Source organism: Mytilus californianus, unplaced genomic scaffold (genome assembly GCF_021869535.1).
Source record: "Mytilus californianus isolate M0D057914Y unplaced genomic scaffold, xbMytCali1.0.p SCAF_2, whole genome shotgun sequence".
Lineage (NCBI taxonomy): Eukaryota > Metazoa > Mollusca > Bivalvia > Mytilida > Mytilidae > Mytilus > Mytilus californianus.
In genome coordinates, this window is record NW_026262668.1 from 35,712,357 (window position 1) to 35,739,838 (window position 27,482).

The following is a 27,482-nucleotide window of genomic DNA, read 5'->3' on the forward strand; positions in this document are numbered from 1 at the left end:
CGTTATAGAAGAAAGGAAGGAATCAATTAAAAGATGTTTTAAAACACATAAATTATGTAAGGTGCATTGATGCGATCATCGATGATTAATTTATTGAAACATGTATAATTATATTGCCATGTACAAGTATATGCATATCATGCTCTGCGTTATATTGATTATTGTACTTTGTAAAATTTACTTGTTCTAACAATGTTGTTTTCCATTAAAAGATATATATAACTGTTTGTGTAATTATGGTGCCTTTATAAAAAAAAATATCTAACATTACATATTATCATATAAACTGTATTTGCTTTTGGAATAAATTATTTATCATTATTATTATCAATCAATCAATGTTAGTTTGAGAAAGACTAAGGGACTTTTCATTTGTAAATTATTTATAAAATGTCAGAACTTTCCATTATAGTATTCGTGTTCTATTACCTGTATGGTCTTCCTCTTCGTCACTTGTTTCTAACGGCTGGACATTGTAAATATCTGACAGCTTCGACCATTTTCCAATCCTAGAAATCTCATCCTCTTGTTTCGTTGATATATATCGTGAATGTTCGTCAATATGTTTTAAATTCACGTTTATGGTATTGCCAACATCTTCTTGTAATTTATTTGTTTCGTTAGGCTTTTCATTCGGTGCTTGTTTTTGACGACTGTTTCGTCTTTCTCCTTTCTGATCATGAAATACTCTTTGAACAGTACGTTGGCAAACTTGATTTTCAAATTGTTTGTTTGCTTCTACTTTTTCAATAGTCATTCTAGATTTTGAATTGCCAAGTGAAAGGTTTTCATGTTGCCTCTGTGATTTATGCTTTTGTTTGCCTTTGCTTTCATTTTGACACATTTGCTTCACTTTATTATATGTCTTATATTTTTTGGTAGGGCTACCCTCACTTGCTGAAATACGCTCTGAAGATAACCGCTTTGTCGACTTTTGCATTTTTAATTTTTGTGTAGCATTTGGTCTGGAGTCTTTTCTTTCCTTGCAAGATAACTGAACTTTAATTTGTTTATCATCCCTCTTTCTATTCTTCGTTACATGATCATGTCGCTGTTTCATATTGGCATTGTCTTCAATGTTCTCTTGTATTTGACTTTTTTTAATAGTACCATTTGAATTATCTGCCTTACTATCCTGTGCTACTATATGCTCGTTTTGGTCTTCATTTTTGTATTTTTTATCAATATCCTTTATTGTCTGTATATTGAGAGACAATTGGTCTGTCGTACCCGAAAGTTTGCGTTTTAACTGTGTTCTACAGAATAATTGTGCAGAGCTATCGCTGTCGTTTCGAGAAGACTGTGTATTCACTTTGTTAGGTTTAATGGGTGTTTGGTTACATAACTTCTTTCGCAAACTTGTCACAAGCCCCTTAACAAAACTTTGATTCTGACATTTTGGTAAGTCACTGCCTAATTTTTTTTCCAAAGACATCCTCATCTTTTCAAAATGATCTTGAGGACAAGACGCCTGCTTGACTGTTGTACGTGTGACCATTTCTTTGTCATTTGAAGGTTTAGTTGTCTTTTTATGATTTCTTGTTTTGTGTCTTTGGTCATTCATGGCATCCTTTAAATTTGTTACCAAATGTGCAGAAGTTTTGTGTATGACATCCTCATTTTTGCAGTTTTCATGTGTGCTACTTTTGTTGATACTGTGTGAGTCTGTTGCTGAATTCTGATTTTGTCGTTCACAAGCACTGATTTTATTAGTTATATAATCACCCTTTGCAAATGTGTGACTATCTCCATTCATTCTCATCCTTTCTTCTGAACATTTTGCATTTTCCCACGGAAGCACGCCATTGCCTTTATCAGATGTTTTCCCCTTTACATACTTTTTTCTAGAATTAGGAAAATCAAGCCTAGATATTTCTTCTTCAAATGATAGTTTTCTGTGTGAACGAATACTCTCCTTAGATATTGGTTTCCCTGGCAATGTATTACTGTGTTTATAGTTCTTAGCATGTGATTTCTCATTTTCCTTATTACCGACACTTTTTTTCTCTTCCTGCAACACTTCGTACTGAACACTAGATTTATCATTTTGCACGACATCTACATTTACTTTGGGAGAAAGGCCCAAATATGAACTATTTTCAGTTGATTTTGGTTCGTCATTCGTAAAATATTTCTCTTCGTACGTTTTATTGGAGTTCACATTGCTGTCATTAATATTTTCAGATCTTGAAATTTTGTTCATAACTTTTCTAAGATATAATTCCGGTACTAATTTTGGGTGAGAACGAGATTCTCTATTCTCTGAGTTAGTTTTAACAACACAATCGAGTACAGGATTTTTTTTGACAATTTCATATTCTGTTTTTGGACTTGAATTTTCTGGTAATATATTTTCAGATGAACAGTTATGTAATGAATAAGAGTTATCCTTACTATTTATTGAGTAGCTTTGACATATATTTTGCTCAATTTCGTGTTCTTTCCGTTTAGATTTTTCGCAATCGTCATGGAATATTCTTTCCGTTTCATTTGCTGATGCTGATCGTTCATTTGATTGATTTTCTATACTATTAACGGTGTGGGTTTTTTCAGTAACATTCGTGGAAGTCAATGCTTGTCCAACTTTCATACTATTTTCTGATTTTGATTGAAATGACTTAAAATATTCATTGCCTTTATAACTATTTTCAAGGAATTTGCTTATCAAATTACTATCTGATGAACTTCTATTCAAGCACCTTTCATGTTTTGCAAGGTTAGCATGTTTATTGGACTCTCTCCATTTGTCTGCATTTGATTTCTGTTGATTACAGATTGACCGTTTCCGGTCATGTGAAACCAACTTTGTATGAGTAACTGGAGTTCTTGTTAAGACAACATGGCAACAGAATTGACTAGCTTCGTTGTAGTTCAGTACTATAGAACTTGGAACTTTAATTCCATGGAAAATTTCCGATGAGCCTAATTCAAATAAATCTTTCTTTAATTTACGACAGGACTTTGAATTTCCGAAGTTTGATGATCTTGGTCGTCTTTTGCAATAGAAATCTCTTTTCGGCTGTCGGCTTCTATGTATTGTTGTCTCGCTAAGTCTTTTGATTTTTCGTTTTCTTTTGTATTCAAAATATTCATTACGATAGGTAAACATCGTATTTCTATCTGCTTTTACTTCTGCTGTACTATCCTTTTGTCCTTCAAAAGTTAAAAGTTCTGCCGGTTTTACATTGTCCTTTGTTGATTCATATCGTTTTTCTTTATTCAAATGATTATCTAAAATCGCTTCATCATTTGTCAAATCAGTGTGATCTTTTGTGTTTAGAAATGAGATGTTTGTTCTATTTGGCCTTTGTCTAGTTTCACTATTCATCAAATCAAGCTGATCTTTAGTGTTTGTTAACGATATTAATGTTCCATTTGGACTTTGACTATCGACATATTCATCTTCACATTCAAGTTCAGGATTTTGGTGCTTTTCTGAAAATTCGGTAGCAGATATTGTAACCTCATTGCTATTAAAACAAGGTAGCTTGTTGTTTTCATACGATTTCGTTCCTTCTTTTGCACATACAGATGATATTTCATGCTGATTAATTGAATTTCCTTGTTCTGATAATATTTCACTATTGTCATGATATTCGCCATTTGGTAGTGTTGGTGTACTATCTATAGGAGGAGGTTTCTCTGTTGCTATGGGTGCATCATTATCACTATTGTCACGAGATTCGCCATTCGGTATTGTTGGTGTATTATCTGTAGGTAGAGGTTTCTCTGTTGCTATAAGTGAATCATTATCACTATTGTCACGAGATTCGCCATTCGGCATTGTTGATGTATTATCTGTAGGAAGAGGTTTCTCTGTTGCTATATGTGAATCATTATCACTATTGTCACGAGATTCGCCATTTGGTAGCGTTGGTGTATTATCTGTAGGAAGAGGTTTTTCTGTTGCTATAGGTGAATCATTATCACTATTGTCACGAGATTCGCCATTTGATAGTGTTGGTGTATTATATGTAGAAAGAGGCTTCTCTGTTGCTATAGGTGAATCATTATCACTATTGTCGCCTGAAAGTTCAAAGAACAGGTCGTCACTGATATTTGACGCCATGGTTGAGGCGATTGATGCTTGCTTAAACAATATAGTTAAAGTATCGATAAACATATCAGGGTAAAACCCGAGTTGATTTTTTACTGTTTGACCAACCAATGATTTTAAACGATCGAGTGCTACTTGTGAGACTATCATACATGAACCGCATAGCTGCAAAATATCCCAAATAACTTTACGAGAATGTGATAAAGGAAGCTCATCATTTGGTGCAGATTGAATTCGCTGATTGAAACATTCTAAATTTTTCTGTATTTGCATAATATTTGTTGAATCAACGGTTTGAGGTGGACTTTGACTAATTATTTCGATACTCTTATTTAAATGCTGCACGATGGTTTCCTCTAGCGATTTAAAACATTCATGATCTGACGAATGTTTATCTATCTTTGCATCTAACAAATAACAATCTTGTTCATTGGTAAAAGTAGACTGCGCGGCAAGATTTTGAAACACGATATCAGTTTTCTCAGGTTCTTCCTCATCAACACATGTACGGTAAAAAGAGCTTTCTTCTGTTTCTATGCAGTCAAAAAACGAGTCATCCCCGACCTGCCCATCGGTGCAAACGTTTACAATTTCTGTCTGTAAAGAAATATTTTGAAACCCATCAATAGGCTTTTCTGAAGGTTTTGTTTCTAAAAGCAATTCATAACCATTGTCATGAACAACACATTCTCTTTTAGATTCGTTTTTTTCGTATTCATTGTTGCCTACATTTTCAGCACCGTCAGCAGATTTCGGCAGATCTTTGTTTGATTCGTGAAATGTTGAGATTGTATTAAATACACTTTTGTTTTCTAAGGATACTTGATCAGTTTTAACTACTGAGCCAATATCACTGGCTATTGTTTCGGTTGTTGTGTCCAATTCGTTATTTGCTGACGAAAGCTGGTGTTGAATGGAAATAATTTTTTTATTATCATCTTTGTCATCAATATTTTCATTTTCAATAATATAATATTTGATATGATTGTCTATTTGTTGTGAATCATTAATATTTAATTCACCTACTTCAACCGCTCCATCCTTTTTCGAAACTGTATATTCTATAGCGGAATTAGATTCTATCACTTCAGTCTCTTTGTTTGGACAAGTATCCGAATTCACCACATCACTTTTGTCGGACTGAATAAAAATGTCAGAAACCGATTCGCCTACAGTTATTGGTACGTCAGACCATTCATTTACGGTTGGGTTTAAAGATAAGGAGATTGAGTCACACAAAGGTACTGACTCCAGAAGCAACGATTCTTCTACAGTATATGAATCTAACAATGTTTCATCAGGGGTCGCAGAAATAGTTTCGTCGACAATAGCAGTTGTTGATTCTTTGTTTCTATTCATTTGGTTTCCAGTTAATACTGCTTCGGTAACGGATGAATCCACATCAATTTCCTGTGTCTTAGTTGACGAAGATGAAAGTTTCTGTGTACTATTATTTTCGGATACTTTTGTGCAACCATCTTTTAATGTTTCATAGATCGGTTTCACGGAACCTTCACTCATAATTTCTGATTTTTGTGTCAACGTAATCAGCTGATCCTCTGGCTTTGTGATCAAGTGTTGCTTTTTGATTTCGACATCATCACATTTTGAAGTCGGATCAGTTTTTTGAATCAGTGACCAGTTGCGTAAACCCGTTTCTGGATTTGAGTCTGACGAAATTTTAATATTATCGTCAAATTTTGAATTAAAAGTAACTTTTTCAATTTTTGAATCCTTCATATCTCCTTCTTGTCTCTTTTGTGTTCGTTTTTCAGTGTTCTCATTGCTGTCATTTTCATATGTTTTTGTTTCATTTTGCTTCACTGTAAGTCTCTCTGTTGTAATCATTTCATTGCTTGATGCGCATGATTCGTCAAGCTCATCATTTAGTGAATTACCTCCAACATTCGCATCTAGAGTTAAATAATTTGAACCTCCTATTAGCTTTCCTTTACAATTTTTAGTCTCTCTTATTGCGTTAGGTAAACATATTGAATTAGAGCTATTTAACTGGTCGTTTGTTTGCAAATGCTTAACTGTCATCTGATGCTGAAATGTATTTTCCTTGGAGATGTCTTCATCTGTGTCATCTATTTCTCTCGCAAATGTATTTGGACTTTTTATGTCATGTTGAAACTTTTGAAGCATTCTTTGCTTTGGCGAAAATTGTTTTTCGCGTACCGTCTGGTACATTACTGAAGTCACAGCTGATTTTCTATATTTCAAATTACTTGAAGAATGGTCATCTACGCCATTTTGCATCACTGTAGCAATAGTATTTATGCGAGTGTAATTTTCGTTTCTTTCCCCAGATATACTGTTTATATTCTCCATCTTTTCCTTATCATATGAACTTTTGGTTCCTGTACACATTTCATAACTTTTAATCTGACTTTTGCTTCCGTATTTATTTTCTTTTTCATTGCGTGTGTATAAAGGACATATTGATGGGTAATGAGATGAACTGGTGGTACATTTAGGTCCTACGTGTTGTACATTCCTTGGATATGAATCTTTTATTGAATTTACTGTATCCTTGTCTTGCTGTACACTAGTCACGAATTGTCCTTCTTGAATTAATTGGCCTTTCTTTTCTCTGCTCATCGTTTGATTATGTGGCATCACATGAGTGTTATCTTGAAACATGTATGATCTATCAGGCAACCCACCTGAATGTAAAATAATATGGGAGCCTTGTTTGTTTTGTAATATTCTGTTTTTGTTTAAGTTATTTGCCTCGTTCTGATGAGTTTGTATTGCTGCATCAGTCAACCTTTTACAATCAACACGTCCTAGTTCAGTAAATTTGTTAATCTTGCTTTGATTTGAGTGAGCATAGTATCTACTTTGTGTTGATAACGTATCGTTTCTATCTATTGTAGCTATTTTTGAACGACGGTCTGCATCTTGTAACAACATTTTATTCTGCATACAACATAAAGCTTTTGAATATTCCATAAGGTAATCAGTATATGACATATAAGGTGCAGTTTCGTATTTTCTCTGGTTATGTTGACATATGGCTGACATATCGCAGCATTGTTGTTTTGCAGTTAGAAATTTATGAGATTCATTAAGACGTTGACTCGATTGGTGTCTATCTGATACAAACATGTTTTGAGAATAACCACACCTATTATTCATGCTATATCCATGATTTATAGAGCTTTCCACTAAACCAACTTTGAAATTGTGATTTTGTCTTTGATCTAAGGATGGGTGTGATGCAATCGGTTCGGTTTGGTGATACGAATAACTGTTATGAATCATATTGCTGCCCACTGGTCGATTGAAACCACCATTATTGTCATGCAAAGAATTGCTTTCCACAAATGCGTGAGATTTTATAGTGGGTGTATCAGTAGGCCTCCATAGTGAATGTTGTAAACCTTGGACTGTTGATCCAGATACAATAGTAACTGGACTTTCGCATACAGGTTGTTCGTATAAATCATTAACGTATACACTTGTTTGAACCTTTGAACGACAATTGGCTTTTGGTTTGATTTTACCTGTTGCATGAGCTTTAACACTACGATTCAATATCTGTTTCGTTTCGTGATCTGAATGTTCAACTACGTCTCTTGAGTAGTGCTGATATGGACGTTGGTCATTTTTACTGGAATTTTCTACCGGCTCGTCTTGATGCATCTTTATACTTGCTGGCACGTTTACATATTCCTATTATCAGTGTTCCATGTTAATCCAGTCTTTCTTAACGCTTCATATAATAATAAAAAGAAGAATTTTTTTTAAATATAATAATAATGGTATTAGTTAAAATTATCAATAATAATAATAATAATAATAATAATAATAATAATTTAAAAAATACTAATAGGTAAAACTCAATTACAGTACTAATGATAATAGTATGGATACTCATAAAATGAAATAAAAAAAAAATAATAATAATAATAATAATAGTTAAAATCAATAACAATAATGATAATTAACAACTATTTAAGAAATTAAATAAATATCTATGAAAGTGATGTAAGCGCTTCACAGTAAAGTTCACGGGATTAATGTACACTCACCAGAAATTAGATTATTACGTTCCTCTATTGAAGAAAGCATGACATTTGGCTGATGTTTGCCAATATTTGTTTTTGTCGCGTAAATGAAATATTATCTCCCTTTAACATGACACCACATGGTTTATTTAACTAAGTATAACCCAAGGCAATATGTTTTCGAACGTAACAGCTTAATAAAACAAGTTAAATAATGTAGAGTGAATAGATGTTGCATGAAAAGAAATATCTTAAGCGCATACACAATGATCTTTTTAATTTTAGTCTTAAAGCAAATGCGTTTTCTGTTTCCTGTTATTTTTTATTTGCTTTAAGAACAATTGCTGAAGTCGACAGCTGTTTTGTCAAAGAGTCAATGAACCAGGTTTATGTACATGAACTTTCACATTCGGTCAAGTTTCAGGTTAGAACATTTACATGACCGTTCGTTTAGTAATTTGGTGATGTCTTAGGGTTAGAAAAAAGTAAATAATCAATCCGCTATTGCGTGATGCTTAATCACATGATATAACTCATCAACGTATTTTATAGGATTAATACGGCGGGTATCGAATGTGGAGCAGAATCTGTTAACACTTCCGGGGCACTTTATAGTTTATAATAATCCGAAGCAATGTATTTCATATTTATGATTCACAATCATAACATTGGATATGCCTCACTTTTTTATGGTGTCCAACCTTAGAGAATATACAAAATTCCCACCTGGAGAAAATTATGCGGATTTTGGTAAATCCTATCTTTTTTCTGTCTTTATATTAATTCCGTTTTTATTTTTCAATTCCAGTATTTATGATGATTTCTACAATTATTATGGATATTATTTCAGTTCAGAAATACGAAATTGAAAAGAGTATAATTTATGTCATTTCAAAGCGACGTACATGAAATTTACTCTTTGTAACTCTAGTACATACGACGAGTTTTTCGAGATTGTCCTTCGTGAGGAAGCTCTCTTCATTAAATGTTATATCAAAAGATATACATGATATATCAGCCAATGAACAACTGTTGCCTTTAATTTACGAAAAGCATTTAAGACCGCAGTGGTCTATACTGTTTGAATTTAAAGGGAACACTAACCAATAACAATGTCCAAACCAATTACCTCTTACATTCAAGTAAATATGCTCAGTTTTGGTTTGTGACCCGGATTTGTTTCAGTTAAATCGATTTATGACTATGGAACAGCGGTATACTACTGTTGTCTTTATTTAATATCATTCCACCAACAAGCACATTATCACAGGTCTATAATTCTCGTTCAAAACATCAATAAACAAATGAAATAACAAGATGACAAATATTTCAATTTAACAGAGGACTTTTTTTTTATGTATGATAGCCAATTATTTTGATATCATATCCATATTTATTTGCATTTGTGTAAATTATAAAAATATGATTCCGGTCTTTTTATACCTAACTTCCTCATCATTGAATAATCATAATATTCAAACATGAGACATAAATAGAAAATCACGGTTTTTCCCTCTGACGTATACGATTTCATTGCGTTTTTTCAATAGGGTTCGTGCACTGTTTCGTACTATTGAAAATCTAATTTCCGGCATGTTTTTGTAGACCTTTAATCTTCTGTTGTTTGTTAACTTTGTTTCACGGTTCCCGATTATCCAAATGTTATCTGTTCTCATGGGGAATATCATATATAGTCTAAATTTTTACAAAACGATCGTAGTTTTCAATACAATTCAATTCAAAATCAGTATTGTCATTTAAATTAGAAACGTTTGTGACAAATAAAAAATCCAACAAAGTATTTTTAAAGTCACACAGCAAATAAATTAAATAAAAGAAAAGATCAAGCAAATATATATATCAAGAGTCTACTCAATTAGAATGTCTTTTTTTAATACAGGAACATAGTTTATTTACTTGAAATAGTGTGGACGTATTTAAAATATATGTTTTGATAAACCTATCGATCAATAAAATCCAGGTTACAATTACAAATAGTTCAAAATGTGCACATTAAAAATATTTCTAATAAACAAGTGATTAAAAGGTCAATAATTATTTTTCAAATACAATGACAAGGTATATATTTACCTGATGTAAAAGAAAATCAACCTTGATACAATTTAGATATAAAATGTACGCTGTGAGGCATAACAAAAAATACTTCCTACATCAAATTTTAAACACTTCCCGTCATCATCCTAAAGTGTGTATATACATGAACTGATTTAGGTTTTAGAACAACATTTTATTCAAGGACACACATGTGTTCTAGTGACAAACACAAGCAGACATAATTATTCATTAATGTATTGGTTGCACAGACATTACCTTATAATGTCTATATGGGGTTGTACATTACTGGGTTGGTGACATATGGATATTTTTTCCAATAATTCTTCAATTAATTATGCTAGTCGATTTTTTAAAACATTTTTTGCAAAATTAATTAGTTGTTCTTATTAAAGACATGTCAGACTATCAGGTTAACCTGTAACTCTTTTGATAAAGCTGCTTAGAACCAAAGAAAATAAATTAAGCGGATTGGCAGAGTTTGGCGTTAAAAAAAAATTAATGAGATATGTCTGACCTGTTTCGATGAAACACTACGTTTCAATATTTAAAAATTGAAATTTCTTGCTAAATTTAATTAGTTGTATTTTGAATCACCCTCTTATTAAAACAATTTCCAACATGTCAGGATTTCCAGCAATAGATTTTATACAGATGATTAGAACTACAGTATCAAGTTCAGCGAGTTTGTTGAGTTTAACAAAATAACAAACATAATGGTCAATTTCTGAAATGTTCCTGTTAAACACTACGTCTTGATATTGAAAATGGTAATAAACTTTTCAAATCCATTTCTTGTAAGTATTTGTACCTTTGTAAAAAGGTAAATAAAAATACCAAGGGGACAACCAAAGCAAAGGTGATCAAAGGTCGAAGAAAAAACAGATCAACAGACAAACAAGACGAGTCCTCGAAAAACTACACAGAAAGCTTAAATTGAGAAACACGAACCTTTAAAAACATGTGATAAACTAAGGTGCTCAGAAAGTAAATGACATCTATTTGATTTGAAAATAAGATTTTTAACATTTGTAGAAATACTTTTTGTATTCTTATCCGATTTATACTTTTCCCGATCAGTTGATTATTTTTCTAAAATCAAAGAGTAGTTCCTTCATTGTTCAAACCCCGTTATGACCTCAAGTATTCTTGCTTTTCTTTGATTTTACTATTGTGTCCAGAAAAAAAGGCGACCATGTTTATAACCCGATATCTTCACATAGAACAAAAAACACGAATTATTTTGGCAGAACACAGATCTAAAAAGGTAAAATAGCGTTTGCCTATAAATCGTCTAAAAATCATTAGAGAAACAGATTTTACCATCGTATCTCGTGTGATACAAATTTTCTGCACTCTTGACATTTAATTTTTAAATATTTAAAACGCTTTGCAAGCCTCACGATTTATTTTTTGTTTAGAACACTGTCTTGAAATGAGTTATGCAATGGTAGAAACATATATGTACGGTCTGAGCTTTTAGTTTGAACGGTAACTAAAAGATTGTGTGGAGGAACTTGCATTTCATATTTGTTCGGTAAATATATGTATTTCAAATTATGTTCAATGTGGCAACTTGATAAGGCGCCATGTAAATGAAAAACAATTCACAGCAAAAATATTGCAATATGTATATTTCATAGAATTTAACTGAGATAATAGTTTATTCTGGCCGTAATATTTGGCGCAAACAATCAAACTTTAACGCACGAACCCACGAAACAAAACATATAAAGACGAGGAAATTATGTGTATGACTTTTGGTAACACTGAATTGTCTCAAAACGCCATCGAGACGACCCCGAAGACTGCCGAAGTTCCTCTGACTCTAAATAAACATAAATATAAATTAAAAAAAATAAAAAACACAGGCACGTGGAATATGATAATGACGATATTTCCGTCATATGTACAAACAATCACTTCTCGGAATTTTGGGTACTCAGTTCCTTTGAACTCGTATTTTATTTGGCCTTTTAAATTGTTTTGATTCGAGTGTCACAGATGATTCTTTTGTGGACGAAACGCACGTCTTGCGTACAACATTTGAAGCCTGGTATTTATGAGGAATGCATTGGTGGGGTTTATACTAAATTTACCGTAGACCTTCAGATACACCAGTCAATAATCGTATTGCAAGATAAATGAATTATTGTAACAACATATGGGAAACTCCAAAAGATATAACTCATACAATTTAGGTCTAATTATGTCATGCCGTTTTCTAAGATTTACAAACTGATATTAGCAGAATTGTATAGTCCATTTGATGGATTGGGAAACAGAAAAAGAACCCACACAAACTAGAATTAAAATAGTAGGTGCACAACTTCATGTCTTGAAGATAATTTTCTATGCAAGACTGGTTGATTCTGTCAAGCCGTTTTCAAGCAGTTTCGGGTTAACTCGGACGACGAAAAAAGTCGACAGAAGTGATTTATGTGTGTCACTCCAGCTGAACGCTGTCAGATGACAATATCAAATCAATAAATCTAATGGAAACTTTATCTTAATTCCCAGTTCTGGGGTCCCTTTGTTGCAAAATATTATGAACTGGTTTAGCTTTATAGATGACTTAATTACACATACGAACTAATGATATTTTTTGTATTTCAGGCATCAAAATTTATTTAACACATTTACCGGTGAACAACTAATTAACCAACACACTTCATTGTAATAGTTTATAAAAAAAAGAACACAACCTTGACCTAAAGTTCAAGGATTCAATATCAAAATTAGTGGTAGACTTTTACAACTAATTTCAGGCATCGTTTCACAACTCGTGGCGATTTGACCCTAGTTTCATACAAAATGGTATGAATTAAAAGATGCATGAAAGAATATAGTTGCTTAAACTGTTACCAGATGGATTTTTAAATGTCAATACAGGTTGAAATACATACTAAATGTCAGTCTTTGAAAGATTTTGAACAGAGTTGGGTTTAATTAGAAGTAATAATATTATTCTATAAATAGATATATGTAAATTCTTGCACGATGACTTCACATTAAAAGAATTGTTTTTGCACAGCCTTGGAAAGAGAAGATACAATTTTGTGTATATCGTCCTAAAATCATTAGATAAACAGATCTCATGCAATACGATAATACTCCACTCTCGACAGTTGAATTTGAAAATTTTATGAGATTGTTTGAAATTGGAAAATTTAACTGTTTGCCTCGAGTGGAGAATTATCCTATCCAATCGATGAAATGTGTTAGAATCTCTATTTCATTTTTAGCATACGGACTTTTTGATAAAGGCTATATTGATTATCATTGTGTTTCTTATATTTAGCATTGTTTAGATTTTAAATTTAGGTTTTAACGTTCTTTTATTCTTAATCTACCAAAACGCTAACCTAAGGAAATAAATATAAGTGGTACCTTTTTATAATATTCAAATTCGTTTATTTTTAAGAACTCGACAAATAATCCGGTATTTTAAAACTCCTTCTGTGCTCTCTTTTACTTGTCATTGATTTAATGTTTTACTTTCAAATTAAATTAATATTTTCAAATTTTTTTAAGAACTCGACAACTAATCCGATATTTTAAAGCTCTTTTTGTGCTCTCTATTATTATTTTTTATAAACTGTTACATTGAAGTGTATTGCTAAACTAGTTTGGTCACCGATAAAGGACTTTCCGTTTTTGAATTTTCCTTGGAGTTCGGTATTTTTGTTATTTCAATAATTTGTAAGGTGAGCAATTTCTAAAGCAATGGTTTATTTCTATCTAGAAACTAATTACTAGTTTGTCGTTATGAACTAATCAACGCAGCGTTTATAAATGTACGCTTACAGTTTTACCGTATGTGTATATACTCGCATAACCGGAAACATAGTTGAACGTTAAACCCTTGTATAGATATGACTTTGATAGTTTTTTTTAGAAAAATTAAAAAAAGATAAAGATTGGTAGCAGGAATATCAAGTGTTATTTTTCATTTACTTATTATCACATTCATATTTTTTTTTCTTCTCTCAAACCTTTGACATCATTAGATCTAGTGCAGAATGAAATAGAACTTGTAAAATTAAAGGAAACTGAATAGACATACAGTTTGCAAGCATGGTGTATATTAATATTCTTCATATTAAAGACCAAACGTTCGATTTTATCAACCAATGGAACGACTGGAAAACAAGTCATATTCCTGGCTTGTAACAGGCATTTTCCGAAGAAAATTGTGAGTTAAACCTGGTTTTATAACTAGCTAAACCTCCCACTTGTATCGTGAAAGTTGTATATAGTTCCGTTCTATTGACAAAATCGGGTGAGTAACCCAAACAGACATAGTGGGACGTCCATTTTCACTGAACGAGTACACAATTTTATTTAGGGACCAGCTGAGGACCACCTCCGGGTGCGGAATTTTCTCGCTGCGATGAAGACCCATTGGTGGCCTTCGGTTGTTGTCTGCTCTTTGGTCGGGTTGTTGTCTCTTTGACATATTCCCCATTTCTATTCTGAATTTTATAATTGGTTGATGTGAGAATAATTGCAATCCAGCAGCCAAAATTGTGTACACATCCATCATACAACTAATTCATTCCCAGACTAAAATATTAATCAGTACACATCCAATGTGTTTAGTACAAAGACGTCATTAACAGTCTGAGTAAAACACGGACTTGTGCAATGCCAAAATATAAGAATCGACAGCAGTAGGACCAAAAGCATTGATAAATGTAAAGCAATACCTATTTCATTTATGTAAAGTATATTCTTAATTCTAGGCAAGCACGTGATCAAGTCAAATTTTAAGTAGAATCAAACGAATAATACAAATTAAATATATGTCATAATCTGTAAATCATAGTATAGTTTACATAATTTAGTAATGATTTCGGTTTCAAATTTGCCACAATAACGTGTTTAAAATAGTTACATTTTAATAGGACAGTAATAAAAAAGGGAGGAGAGAGGAATCAACAAATAAGTTATACTTTTAATTTGAAATACATTTTTTCCCAAGTTCCCTACACACGTTTATTTCAATTGTTTCAATATGAAGGAAAACGATGAGAAAAACTTCACGTTCACGAAAATATTAACTTTTGATAAAGATGTCAGTGCGCGCGGTAAGCGTCTCTGGAATAAGTTTTATCGACCGGGCTGACGACAAAGGGTATGGGAAAGCTAACACATAAATGGTCGTGAGTATAAATAGCAAGAGGGTCTAAATAGAGCACCCAAAACTTCTGTTGTGCATTTTGCCCGAAGGAGTTATGAACTTAACTTAAGCTCAATTATATAATATGAAAACTGGACAGTTAGTCAAAATACATAATTTAAATGATACCAATACCGAAGCATGGAAACGTGCAGGCGTATGATGGGCATGCATTGTAAACCATATTTTTGGAAGATCAAGAACATATCAAGTAAAGATGTTTAACTCAAAATAAATGGATATCGATCGATTGATCATTCATTCAATCAATCAATCAATCAATCAATCAAATCTTTATTGTCAATTAACTAAATAGGTTTGTGATAAATACAAAGAAAAACACAAAATATCTTTTAAGGCATTTGGTAAAGTAAATGAATAAAATAACAGATCAAACATATTGATCAAAAGTCCTCTGCCCTTATTTTTATGACCTTTTTTTTAATACAGGAACCGACTTTATTTACTTGTGATGGTGTTGACATGTTCAAAATATAGGTTTTTATTTTCATTTTCAGATAGATGATTAAAATAAATGTTATAATTATATTGAAACACTTTTATACATTTTAATGCGTTTCAATATAACGGAGACAGTAAACGTCAAAGTTATTGATTAATTTCTGAAAGATTTAAGTGAAAACAAAAATAATTGAATGAAACAAAAACCTCAAAATTTCTATTGTGACGTTTTGTCTTGCTTTGTTACTTGAAAACAATCACAGTAACAGTATTGCATATAAATTATAGTAAAAAAAGTGTAATCACAGTATTAATATATAAAAATCAAAATTTCCTCGTTCAAATGTATGCCAAATTAATATGTTAATAAATCATCCTTTTTGTCAAGTGATATCTGTCTTATAAAAAGGATATAGTCTGTAACGACTTACCCAATGCGGGACTGCAAATATGTATTGAAATCGACACTGCACAATTAAGGTTGACCGATACGATGTATTTGTGTCTTAACCGTCACCAGATACATGTTTTCGCGGTCTTGGATCTTAAAACATAAAAATAGTCGTCTGTTCTGTATATTTACTGGTCGTGTCCTGTTCTCTATCATGACATCTTGATTCGCATGGTGGGGGATGCATGCACAGCAGGCGACCCTTACCCCGTAGACGCACAAGGTCTTTCTGCTTTTTGAACTTCACGCGATTCACTCAGTTGTTTTCACTTGATTTGTATATCAAATAAAAAAATCAAAAAACAGGGAAACATTAATTTACGAGATTTCAACATCGGTAAAATTATATTACCTCTTATTCACCGATGCCATCAAAACGAGCGAAAGTCAAGTTCTTGTACTACTAGTTATTGCCTCGACACTTGCAATATTTCAAGTAAAGAGTAACATGTAATGATGGAATGACCGTTGTACGGCGATCTTAGAAACGACCTGTATGAGAATTTAAACAAAAATCTGAGAAAAAAAGCCGAATTCAATGAAACTTTTATTTATTTTAGCCAGTGACGATATTAATGTGATACAAAAATGTGCCAAAACTGGCAAACTCATTTTAGACAGTAGAAGACATTTTTATACATGATATATGTTTTATGATATATTTTTTAAATGTTTAAATATACTAGTTCTTTTGTAAATCCGTCTCTCATAGTTGATTTTAGAATGGCATTGATAATTTTCAAAGTTTATTTTCACAATGTGAAATGTGTAAACATTACTATTGATGGTGAGACGTTAATGAATTATTATCATATTGTTGTAATATTTATCAGTGTAACAATTTATGAGTGTAACAATAACAACGTTATTTAATTAATACTAAGTAATTCATGTTACCATACATTGTCTCACAGTGAAGCTGATTTTTTATTCTCTTTAATTGTTTAACGCCAGTTCTTTAAGAACAGAGAAAAGTTAACGGAACAACATAGAAGAATGATTACACAAAACAAACGGAGAACAATGTATGGTTGGAATAGTTCATTAATGCCAATGTTAATGAAATATGGTAAACAATAGACTTCGTACTATTTTTTTCTGAATTAATTATCATTCTGAACGGTTAGAGTCGTGTTAGGACTAATAAACGAAAGGGTGGATTTAAGAACAGCAAAATAATCACCAATGGTATAATATGCCTGGAGGAATTTGCAGAAAGAAAATATCAATAACATTATTTTGTCCTTTTCTTCTTGTGGCATATATTAAGAATACCCAAAAGTGTATTTGTCATTCAGAACAGACCAACGTTTTAAAAATTTGGGTAATCACAATTTTATTCCAATTCTTTTCAAATCGAAACTGACAAATACGATTTAATAAATGACAATAAAAGAAATAAAATAAAAGATTAATGTGTCTGAGGACACGAATGCCTCCTTCAAGCTTTGCAATTTTCCAAATCAAAAAGGGGCATAACTCTTAAACTCTGTCTGTGTTTTGTGGTTTGAAGCATTGAGTATGAGTTTCATAAAATTTCGGTGAGTTTAAATACATGTTGCGACAGCGAATTGCTGATTTCTGGAGATTTATTAAATACTTTTCCCCCTTGAATTAATTAAAGACGCCTTTACTTGATTTGTCAATATATTATCAAAAACGTTATGTCAGATATATCACTCCTTTGATGTTCATGTTTTATATAAAACATGTCTTTTATTCTTAATTATGCTGCGTTCACACGTAATTCGAATTCGATTCGCATTAACTAATTCGAATTAGTTTAATTCGCATTCGAAACGTTTAACGTCCAAACGTAAATTCTAATGCGAATTGCAATGCGCGTCAAATTCGCTTTACTGTCCTAACGACGTTAACTTTTAATTCGTATTAACAAAAACGCATTTCTAGTGCGAATTGGATAATGCGATTTAGCCAATTCGAATCAATTCGAATTAAAAAAGAAGAGTGTGTGAACGCGATTAGCGAATTCGATTCGCATTCGATTCGAATTCAATTCGAATTAAATGTACGTGTGAACGAGGCATAAAAGAAAATGAAACATACGAGCAGGATTTCAATGCCTTGTTCTGATATATTTACAACCGTCATTGTGCATCGAATTCGTCATAAAGATGCTTGTGTCTTAAAGAAGGCTCGATTAAATGAGAGGACTGTCTGGCTCTGGTCAAAGTAGAAAGGAATTTGAAAAAAAGTATTTTGTCCAACAAAGTATTTCATCTTGACATTCGAAAAACATTTATGAAATAGCTTCATCGGTGTCTGAGCAAATAATAATGAGCCAGGGTTTTGGCAAAGAATGTCTCGTCCTTTTTCCCAAAAGTTCATCGGCCTAATAGATAAAGATTCAGTGTCTATTTAACAAAAATATACAAGGCGCTGAAGTTGTGTATCATTTTATTTACTTTACATTTTTATCTTTATTTGTCTTTGTACTATTTGGTCGTATGACTCTTGATGTGGCTCGGTATTTGTATATCCAGCTTTCGGGTTTTTGCTTTGTAAGGTTCAGAGGTGAGATTAGGACGCATGAGGTATTTATAGTGTTGGTTTCATTTTGTTTACCATTGTATATATATTTTACTTTTAAAATTTGTAGTATTCTCCTTGTATGGTATTATGTTTTAATAAACTGAAAGTACTATCATCTACAAAAAAAAAAATTGGCGTCTTTGTCAGATTTATTATTATGTTTGTTTGATTTTTTTTTTTTGTCTGTAATGTATTATGTTTGTTTGGGTTGACCATTTACAATTTTGGAACTAAAAGACTGTAAGCAAAAGCGTAAGAATTGGCACCCTGTTTACTCCACTTTAACTTTGATTTTTGTTTGTTAGATATTATACTGTTATTACAGAGTAAAGTGCTTTTCCTGAACTGATTTTTATCGAATGTTCTTTTGTGTTACTTTCTTTAGTCGACTTATTGAAATTAAAAAGGTGCGAGTTGAAGCTTTACCTTTTCTATTGTTAATTTTTCTTTCATTGAAATCGTTTTTTTTTCGAATATCCCCTATTGATAAGAATGTTCGATTGGCTCTTTCTTATTGAGTGTACATTTTTCAGTTGGTTTTGATATGCACGTGTTTTATTGACCTCGCAGATCTGAGTGAACTTAACCTTTTTAATTACTGAAAAAGCTTTCACAAAGTGATCATACTTTAAATTTTTTTAATATTTTATCAAATACGCAGGGGCAAATGAATTTAGCTGTAGGAATTCTATTTTTAAAAAAATATTTCGAATCCACCCTTGTTGGAAAGACGAAAACGATCTGACTTCAGTGATAATGTAACCAAGCGTGTTTTTTTTTTATTCTTGTGTACACTAGAAAATATTTAAAAAAAAGATGATTTCTTTTAAGTTTTATATTTACAAAAGTAAGGTTTTTCTTACATTTGTTGCTTGTATGTCTTTGTTGCATATGAAGAAATGAAACGTTAGAAGCCAGTAAAACGGTATTTTGAGTTAAATCTTAATAAGAATAAGTTGGTGCGCTATAAAAAAAATACGCTGAGAAAAATAGACAGAGTAAATGATAAATGATGTATAAGCGTAAGCTTTTCCGTTCAAAATTAAATGTTGTTTTATACATTAATTATAATCCAGACAAACTGACCAATTTTTGAGACACTAGGCAGGTAGTTCAATTATTTTCATGTACTTCTAAGACAATAAGATAAGTGATTACTATTTATTTTCTTTATGAGGGTCTGGATGGGGTTTACAGAATAGATAATAAGTCAACACTACTCCGGCAGAAAAATGTGCCAAAAAATAATGAATAGAAAAAGTCCCAATATACAAAATAGAGAATAATGAGGTGCTAAAATATAAAGAACAGAGAAAAATTGGCGAAATTTATAAAGAATAGAGAAAAATGGTTTGAAAATTAAGGAAAACGTATTTGAAGGACCCGCATCCAGACCCTCCTTTATAGTGTTTCATTTCATATCAGATTCGAAACATGATTTCCTTTTCATAAAAAGAAAAACCCAACCAATGATTTTTGTCAACACCCCAAAAGGTACTAAATATTTCTTATCGATACATATATAGAGACCTTAAGCATCCTAATGCAAGTTCTTACGATTGGAACTTTCATTCAGTCAGAGAATTTTTCAATACTCTGAAATGCTAGCCTGTACTAAGTATAGCATATTCTGTAATGATAAATGTAACCATTGTCTGACCATTGTTCTTTTTCTCTCCAAAATAATACACTAGAAGTTCTTATGTCCCTGCCGCAGGCGAAGGGGGCATTAAGTGTTACCCTTGACCGTCTGTCCTTCCGTCCGTTTTTCCATCCATTCCATTTTCGATTCCGCACCTTAACTTAAGTTTGCCTCATCCGAATTATATAAAACTCATACACAATGCTAAGAACCACAACAAGCAGACAGAGTTCGAACTCAGGTAGTGAGTCATTTACCGTTCTAGAGTTATGTCCCTTTTTAACTTGAACAATTGCAAAGCTTGAACGGGGGCATCCATGTCCTCAGACACATTCTTCTTTTATTTAAACCTTTTATGATGATATAAACAAGCATTGAAATCAATTTTCAACATATGTAAATTATAATGATTCATTGTCGAAAAACTTAAGATAAATATAAGAAATCCTTTACATGCCTAAAACAGGATTGTCTAATTTTATTTAACTTAACGCACAGCATGCATGTCTATATAAGCATTCTTAGTTTTGAAGGTTAGTTTGTACAAGCTGTTGCACAACATACATAATTTGAAAAGAAACAAAATACACAACATAACTTTGTGTCCTTATTCATACGATAAATATGGCAATCATCTTAAAGTTGTAACGAAGTCACTGTAATTTTTTAAAAGTCACTTTTTCAGAATCTGACGAAAAATGTGTAATTTCAAAAAAAAAATATGGTTGAAAATATATTGTTGTTGACATTCAGAGCCTATTAAAACGTTTGCGGTGTACGCCTTTGAAAATACAATAGCTCGGAATCACTGTCGATTCTGAAAAGGCTAATTGCAATCATAGTTTTGGCTAACCTCTTAAACTTTAGGTAAAATTTTACTACTGTAAATCATAAAATCATAATATATCTAGAAAATTACCTTACCAATAATGTTTATGCGTCAGAAACAACTGACATTTTCACTTCGATCTTGACATTTTTCACTTCCAAGTTGACATTTCTCACTTCCAAGATGATAATTCTCAGTTACAACTTTGAAATGACAATTGTCAAGTTTAAGTTGGAAGTGAGAAATGTTATATTGGAACTATGAATTGTCGAGCTTGAAATGAGAAATTTTAACAACAATATGTCCCTACCGGTCGTTCGTATAGACAAGCCAAGACAGGCTGAAAACAACATCCAAAAATCAAAACAAAGCAACAGCAACTACTGATGTTCCTCAATATTAACTCAAAGGTGTCCTGGATGAGTTAACATATCCTGCCATGCGACACCCGTAATTTAACTAGTAACTTAAAACTAAGCAACAGCAACAACTGATGTTCCTCAATATTAACTCAAAGGTGTCCTGGAGGAGTTGACATATCCTGCCATGCGACACCCGTACCTAGTAGCATAAAACTACCGTTAGACCGACTATAACACAAAAATAATAAAAAATACACTTGAGCCAAATCGAGCTAAGAATGAAAAATGATAGATGTACTTTAAGCCGTGCTTTAAAATGTAAAATATTGAACTATTTCGAGTGCCTATAACCAGAGACATATATACAATTATGTCTCTGCTATAACTAAGCAAATGACATTTTTACTGTAAAATTACTCGTCAATTGTTTTGTCGAAACACGTAAAATGTTTGCAAAAAACTATCCTTCTTAACAGGGACTTTCTATGCTAATTAGTATAGAAAGTCCCTGTTCTTAATTATTCAAAATTGTGCTTGTTTGTGCAAGAGTTGAACCACATATAATCTGATAGATTTTAAGATTTTGTGTGACGAGCACTTTCCGTCTTCAAGCTTGTGTAGTTAACAAATTATGATAATATAAATTACGATGCCTATATCTTACTAAAACAATAACGGAACACAAAAAATTTGCAGCACGCTAGCTATTAACAAGGGCAGGTTAAAGGCTGAAGATATAAACTGAAACCAAAAACAATGCATGAAAAGTTTATCAATAATCAACATGTAATAGATTTATATATTTACCTGTGATCAGGTGAGATATGCGTTTCAACTGATGACAATGTTTGTATTGTCGATTTCACGCTGTGTATATCTTATTAAAATAAATCGATTGTTTTATTGTTAAATGGTAGTAGTACGTTTGTATATTTATATAAATATGAACGTGTCATTTGCTATGTGGTTTTTAAATCTATCCTCCGGATCAATACCAACTCGTGTATCATAACTATTGGCCCTTCGCTTGAAGCATTTTAAACATAATCTATAATTTATAAAGTCTTTGTCAACAAATAAGTCGAAGATGTATCGAGGGGTTTACTTATCATCAAATTGCATCAACCACTTTAATAGCGTTTTGCATCCTAAAAAAACATTATCCTAAATTATAGATAAACTCATAATATATAACAGGATTAAAATTTTGTAGATATGATTGATATGTACTTATCCAATAGATTGTAATACCATTATTGAAAGATAATTTCATATTATTCGTACACTTCAGAATCAAGTATTATCTCCCATTAAAAGGTTAGAAGTCCATTGTCAATACAACTCCTAAATTTCTAATTGATTTTAGTAAATTGGTTTAAAATAAGAATTACAGCCATTATTTTACGGATTATAACACATACATATTGATTTTATTTATACATCAAGATAGATATTGAAGGTCGAAAAAAAATAAGTCGTCGAATTGATTTGTTTATAGCATTACACAAAACATTGTTTCGTAGTTATTTTCTTTTTAAATTCTCAATAAAGTTAAATATCTACCACATACATTTAAAATATTTATAAGTCTCTGATGTCATACTGGTAACCCGATCGAGAGCCTGAAAGCTAAACGCAGAAGATAGCGCTCGAAATTGTTAATAGTTCTTTAACGAGTAACGCAGTTTTGTTTAACAAAATATGACAGAACATTATTTAAAAATATGACGGAATATTATTTATCTTTGCACCTTGTTAGAACAGAAAACAGATTTAATTATAATGGACGATATGAAAGTAAGAATCGAAGCATATTTAACTTTAATGACAAAGAAGCTTCTTGTTTAACAATGTTCCACGTCCTTGCTTCCTTACTCTCAAAACATACAAATCTACTTTCAATGATATTTCACACAAATATAAAAATTTTAATAATTATGGTGCAAAGAATTAACAAGAGCCAGAAGGTAATTAGTGTCCCCCTTATCGAGAAAAGTGGAACGTCAACGAGTATTAATTTTTCTACTTAATACTTCGTGTTCGTTTATTGAAACCATACAGTTTTTATATATAATTTTTTTAAAACTCGTTGAAAATATGATGAAAATAAATAAGGTATATATAATAAGCTGAAGAGAACTTAACCATTCAAATAATTCTGGTTCATCGCATCCCTGTAAGAAGTAAATTAATCCTCAAAAAGATGATAAAATATGAAACAAAAACCCTGTTATTTCGTATCAACATGAAGATAGATATATTATGATACCTCATAATAGATATAGGAAGATGTGGTATATATGAGTGCCAATGAGACAACTCTCCATCCAAGTAACAATTTATAAAAGTAAACCATTATAGGTCAAGGTACGGCCTTCAACACGGAGCATTGGCTCACACCGAACAGCAAGCTATGAAGGGCCCCACAAATTACTAGTGTAAAACCATTCAAACGAGAAAACCAACGGTCTAATCTATATAAAAACGAGAAACGAGAAACACGTATGAACTACATAAACAGACAACAACTACTGTACATCAGATTCCCGACTTAGGACAGGTGCAAACATTTGCAGCGGGATTAAACGTTTTAATGGTACCAAACCTTCTCCCTTTTTCTGAAACAATAGTATAACATCACAACATAGAAAGACACATAAGAACAGATACAATGTTGATATGGCAAAATGGAAATGATCAGCACTTCTGTGTTGACATGGGTTATCATTGATATGGTCATAATTATAAATTAATTGTTTACGAAAGTTTGAAATTTTCGAAATACTAAGGATTTTGTACCCCAGGAATATATTTGCTTAGCTATATTTGTCCAAAACCGATCTGAATTTAGCGTACAAAATTGTAATTTTCTTATCTATGACATGTTTTATTTTAACGTTTAGTTCTTAACTGACCTTCTCAGTTAATTCATTCCTAAGTATGAATAGATGCGAGATTCGAACACTAGCAAACCAAATTTTTATCTGAAATAGTCGACCATTTTGATCGAAACAGTTCTTAAAAGACTGAAAAATAAATTATTAAAATATTTACAGTCTTTCAGTCAATTTTCAGACGTAGTTCACTGCGGTAAATTCAGTACTGTTCTGACAGTTCGCAAGCAGTCAATATCAGAAGTTATTCCATATTGATAGAACTTTAGTAGGTTTTTCTATATGAATGGGATTTTGAATAAATAAGCATATTCACCTGCGGAAAAAGTATATTCACCGCGCAAAACGTCGCGTGCTTTTACGTGTATAATAACGATACAATGTTTGACGTTTAGTTGGTTTTGGTAAATAACTGTTATTTTATACATATTTTTCTCGCTCGGAACATGGAATAAAACAATTACTGTCTTTTGTTTCGGTAAATATGTGGTTTAATTGACTTTTGAAAAACCTAGTGACATTCACTTCGGCCGTTGGCCTCAGTGAATATCAGTTTTTCAAAAGTCAATAAAACCACACATTTACCTCATCAAAAGACAGTAATTGTATATTATTTTTATCTGTAAACATTAAAACATACTGACTTGTCTGAAAAGTTACCGAACAGTACTGAATTGACTGCAAGCAATTTGTCTGAACAGTACAGAATATACCGCAGTCGATTAGTCTGAAAATTTAATGGAAAACTGAACATGACTTAATAATTTAAGTTAAAAGAGAAAATTGAATATATTGTACAAACAATAAAAAAATCTCCATATTATGTACCCAAGCGTCTGTGTCTTTATCCTGTGCTGCGTGCATTTCTGTAACCAGTATTGTAATGCGGTTAAACTAATTTTGTATGTTATTAAATCATATTTTTTCGTCCAAAAATGCACAGTAAAATGGGAATCAGGATTTGCTTTTAACTTTGTTTTCCCTATTACTGGCCCTGTCTTTCTTTCCTATTACAGACACCCCCTCGACAAAAACGCGGCTGTATACAAATTTTAAAAAATACCTTATTAAAGAACACTCGTTAATGTAAGAAAACTCTGTGAATCTGCAGCTGTATGCCGTTTTACTTCTAACATAGGTCTCTGCATTTCTAAACTCATTTCATTAAGAAACGTAAAAAAAATGTTGACGTATATACCCAGATTATGATATTGAAGTCCTTATTTTAGCAGGTTTTACAAATGAAAATATTACATTTATTACCATTCCTTACTCTCTAACAAACACCTGCGCAGCTAACAAATTGATCAAATATTATCTAATGGGGTCGATACAGTTTCACACAATATAATGTTATTCTATGATTTTGTTATGTTGTATGACAAAATAAGATCTTTGAATATTCACAGAAGAGATTTATATATATATATATATACAAGTCTAAATTGAAAACAACGTTCAAACCTATATATATATGATTGCGTTGGATAAAAACCGCAATTTTTATACGTGTGCATGCAAAAACAAATTTCTTGGTAGAGTGGTCTAAATACAGCACAAACAACATTTTCCAAAAGACCAAAAAAAGTGAAAAAGTATATTTTAACAAAACGCATTTGACTAGCAGGTCGAACAACGGATGTTCTTAAACCCTGCTGACTGCCATGGCGATTGCCAAATAAACGGATCACCAGATGTAAAAATGGATCTTATTAATTAAATACCAAACAGAAAACAATAAACTTGCGGAAAAGATGGTATACCGCAAACATGAGGTGCAAAAATTTGTACACCATATCCGGATTTCGACAATTAATGTCTCTTTAGTGATGTTAGGAATCGAAACGGTATTTGGAAGGCCATATAATTTACCTCAATTTGGGATTGACTCTTGAATTTTGAAGAGTCAAAATAGGATGAACGGATCATATAAACCCGAAGGCAAATATAATACAAGCCCAAACGAAAAAATATAAACAAGTCTAAATTGAAAACAACGTTCAAACCTATGATTGCGTTGGATAAAAACCGCAATTTTTATACGTGTGCATGCAAAACAAATTATATATATATATATGCGTCACCGCGCTAGTTTTCGAGTAGATTGGAAAAATTTGGAATACTTATAAATGAAAAATATGCATTGACGCATGTATTAATGACAATCCTCGAATATTTTATAAAAAAAAATGTTTTGAAATTGCATTCATTAGTAACTAAGCAGAAGGGTGGTTGGAATATGCAAAATCGGCATTATAAAACTATATGCTGTATGCTTCAGTTAATTAGTGAAACACTTAACAAGATTTTTTAAAGTTCTTCTGCGAATGGTTCCTAAGTTTGCAGGAATTCAATAAACGAACAAGTCACTCAATTCCATGTAGCTATAATCTCTCTCTCTCTCAACTTTAATTTTTAAAATTTAAAAATATTATGGTAAGGAAATAAATTTGCAGTGCTCACGGCGTTTGTATTTTGAATAACCATCAACATGCACTCTAGAAGCATCAACACTATTTGAATTTAAAAAAGCTGAAACAGAACAACCACGCCCATTGTAAGTCCAATAGCCTAAAGGAGATACACGGTCAGATATTGGAATAAAAAAAGCGTGTTCTTCACAATATTTGTGTTTCCACTGACAAGTTATCTTACAAATATTTCAATAGACTTTCTTTTTGTCATTGCTTTAATACTGTCACGTTTTGTTCAATTAAATTGATAGCAAAACCAATGAGAAAGGAAAGCACCACCAATATTTATTTACAGGAGGAGGAATGATAAAATTATTCTGGCCCCTGAAATTGAAAAAAATAGCAAAATTATTTTGTCTTTTTAAATTATTGCTTGTTTCATTGATAAATGAATTATGATGATTCAATATGGCAACTTTGGTTAGCTAAAAAATTATTTAATGCTAATGTAAACGGAGAGCAAATTATGTCTTCCAAAATTATTACT

The 27,482-nt window shown here is 31.8% G+C and overlaps 1 protein-coding gene across 4 annotated transcripts in view; it reads right to left on the minus strand.

The window, feature by feature from the left end:
• Positions 1 to 22,515, minus strand: part of LOC127729777 (uncharacterized) — a 34,475-nt gene extending 11,960 nt beyond the window's left edge. For 2 of the 4 annotated variants that reach the window (XM_052237662.1, XM_052237659.1), the window contains exons 1-2: positions 10,165 to 10,256; positions 430 to 7,778 (exon numbers count right to left, since the gene is read on the minus strand). In XM_052237662.1, coding sequence (XP_052093622.1) covers positions 430 to 7,708 — 7,279 coding nt within the window. In that variant the 5' untranslated portion in view covers positions 7,709 to 7,778; positions 10,165 to 10,256. Of the gene's footprint in view, positions 1 to 429; positions 7,779 to 10,164; positions 10,257 to 22,434 lie in introns of those variants that run through there. The other 2 variants (XM_052237660.1, XM_052237663.1) reach the window with 2 other exon arrangements.
• Between the last annotated feature and the right edge of the window lie 4,967 nt (positions 22,516 to 27,482).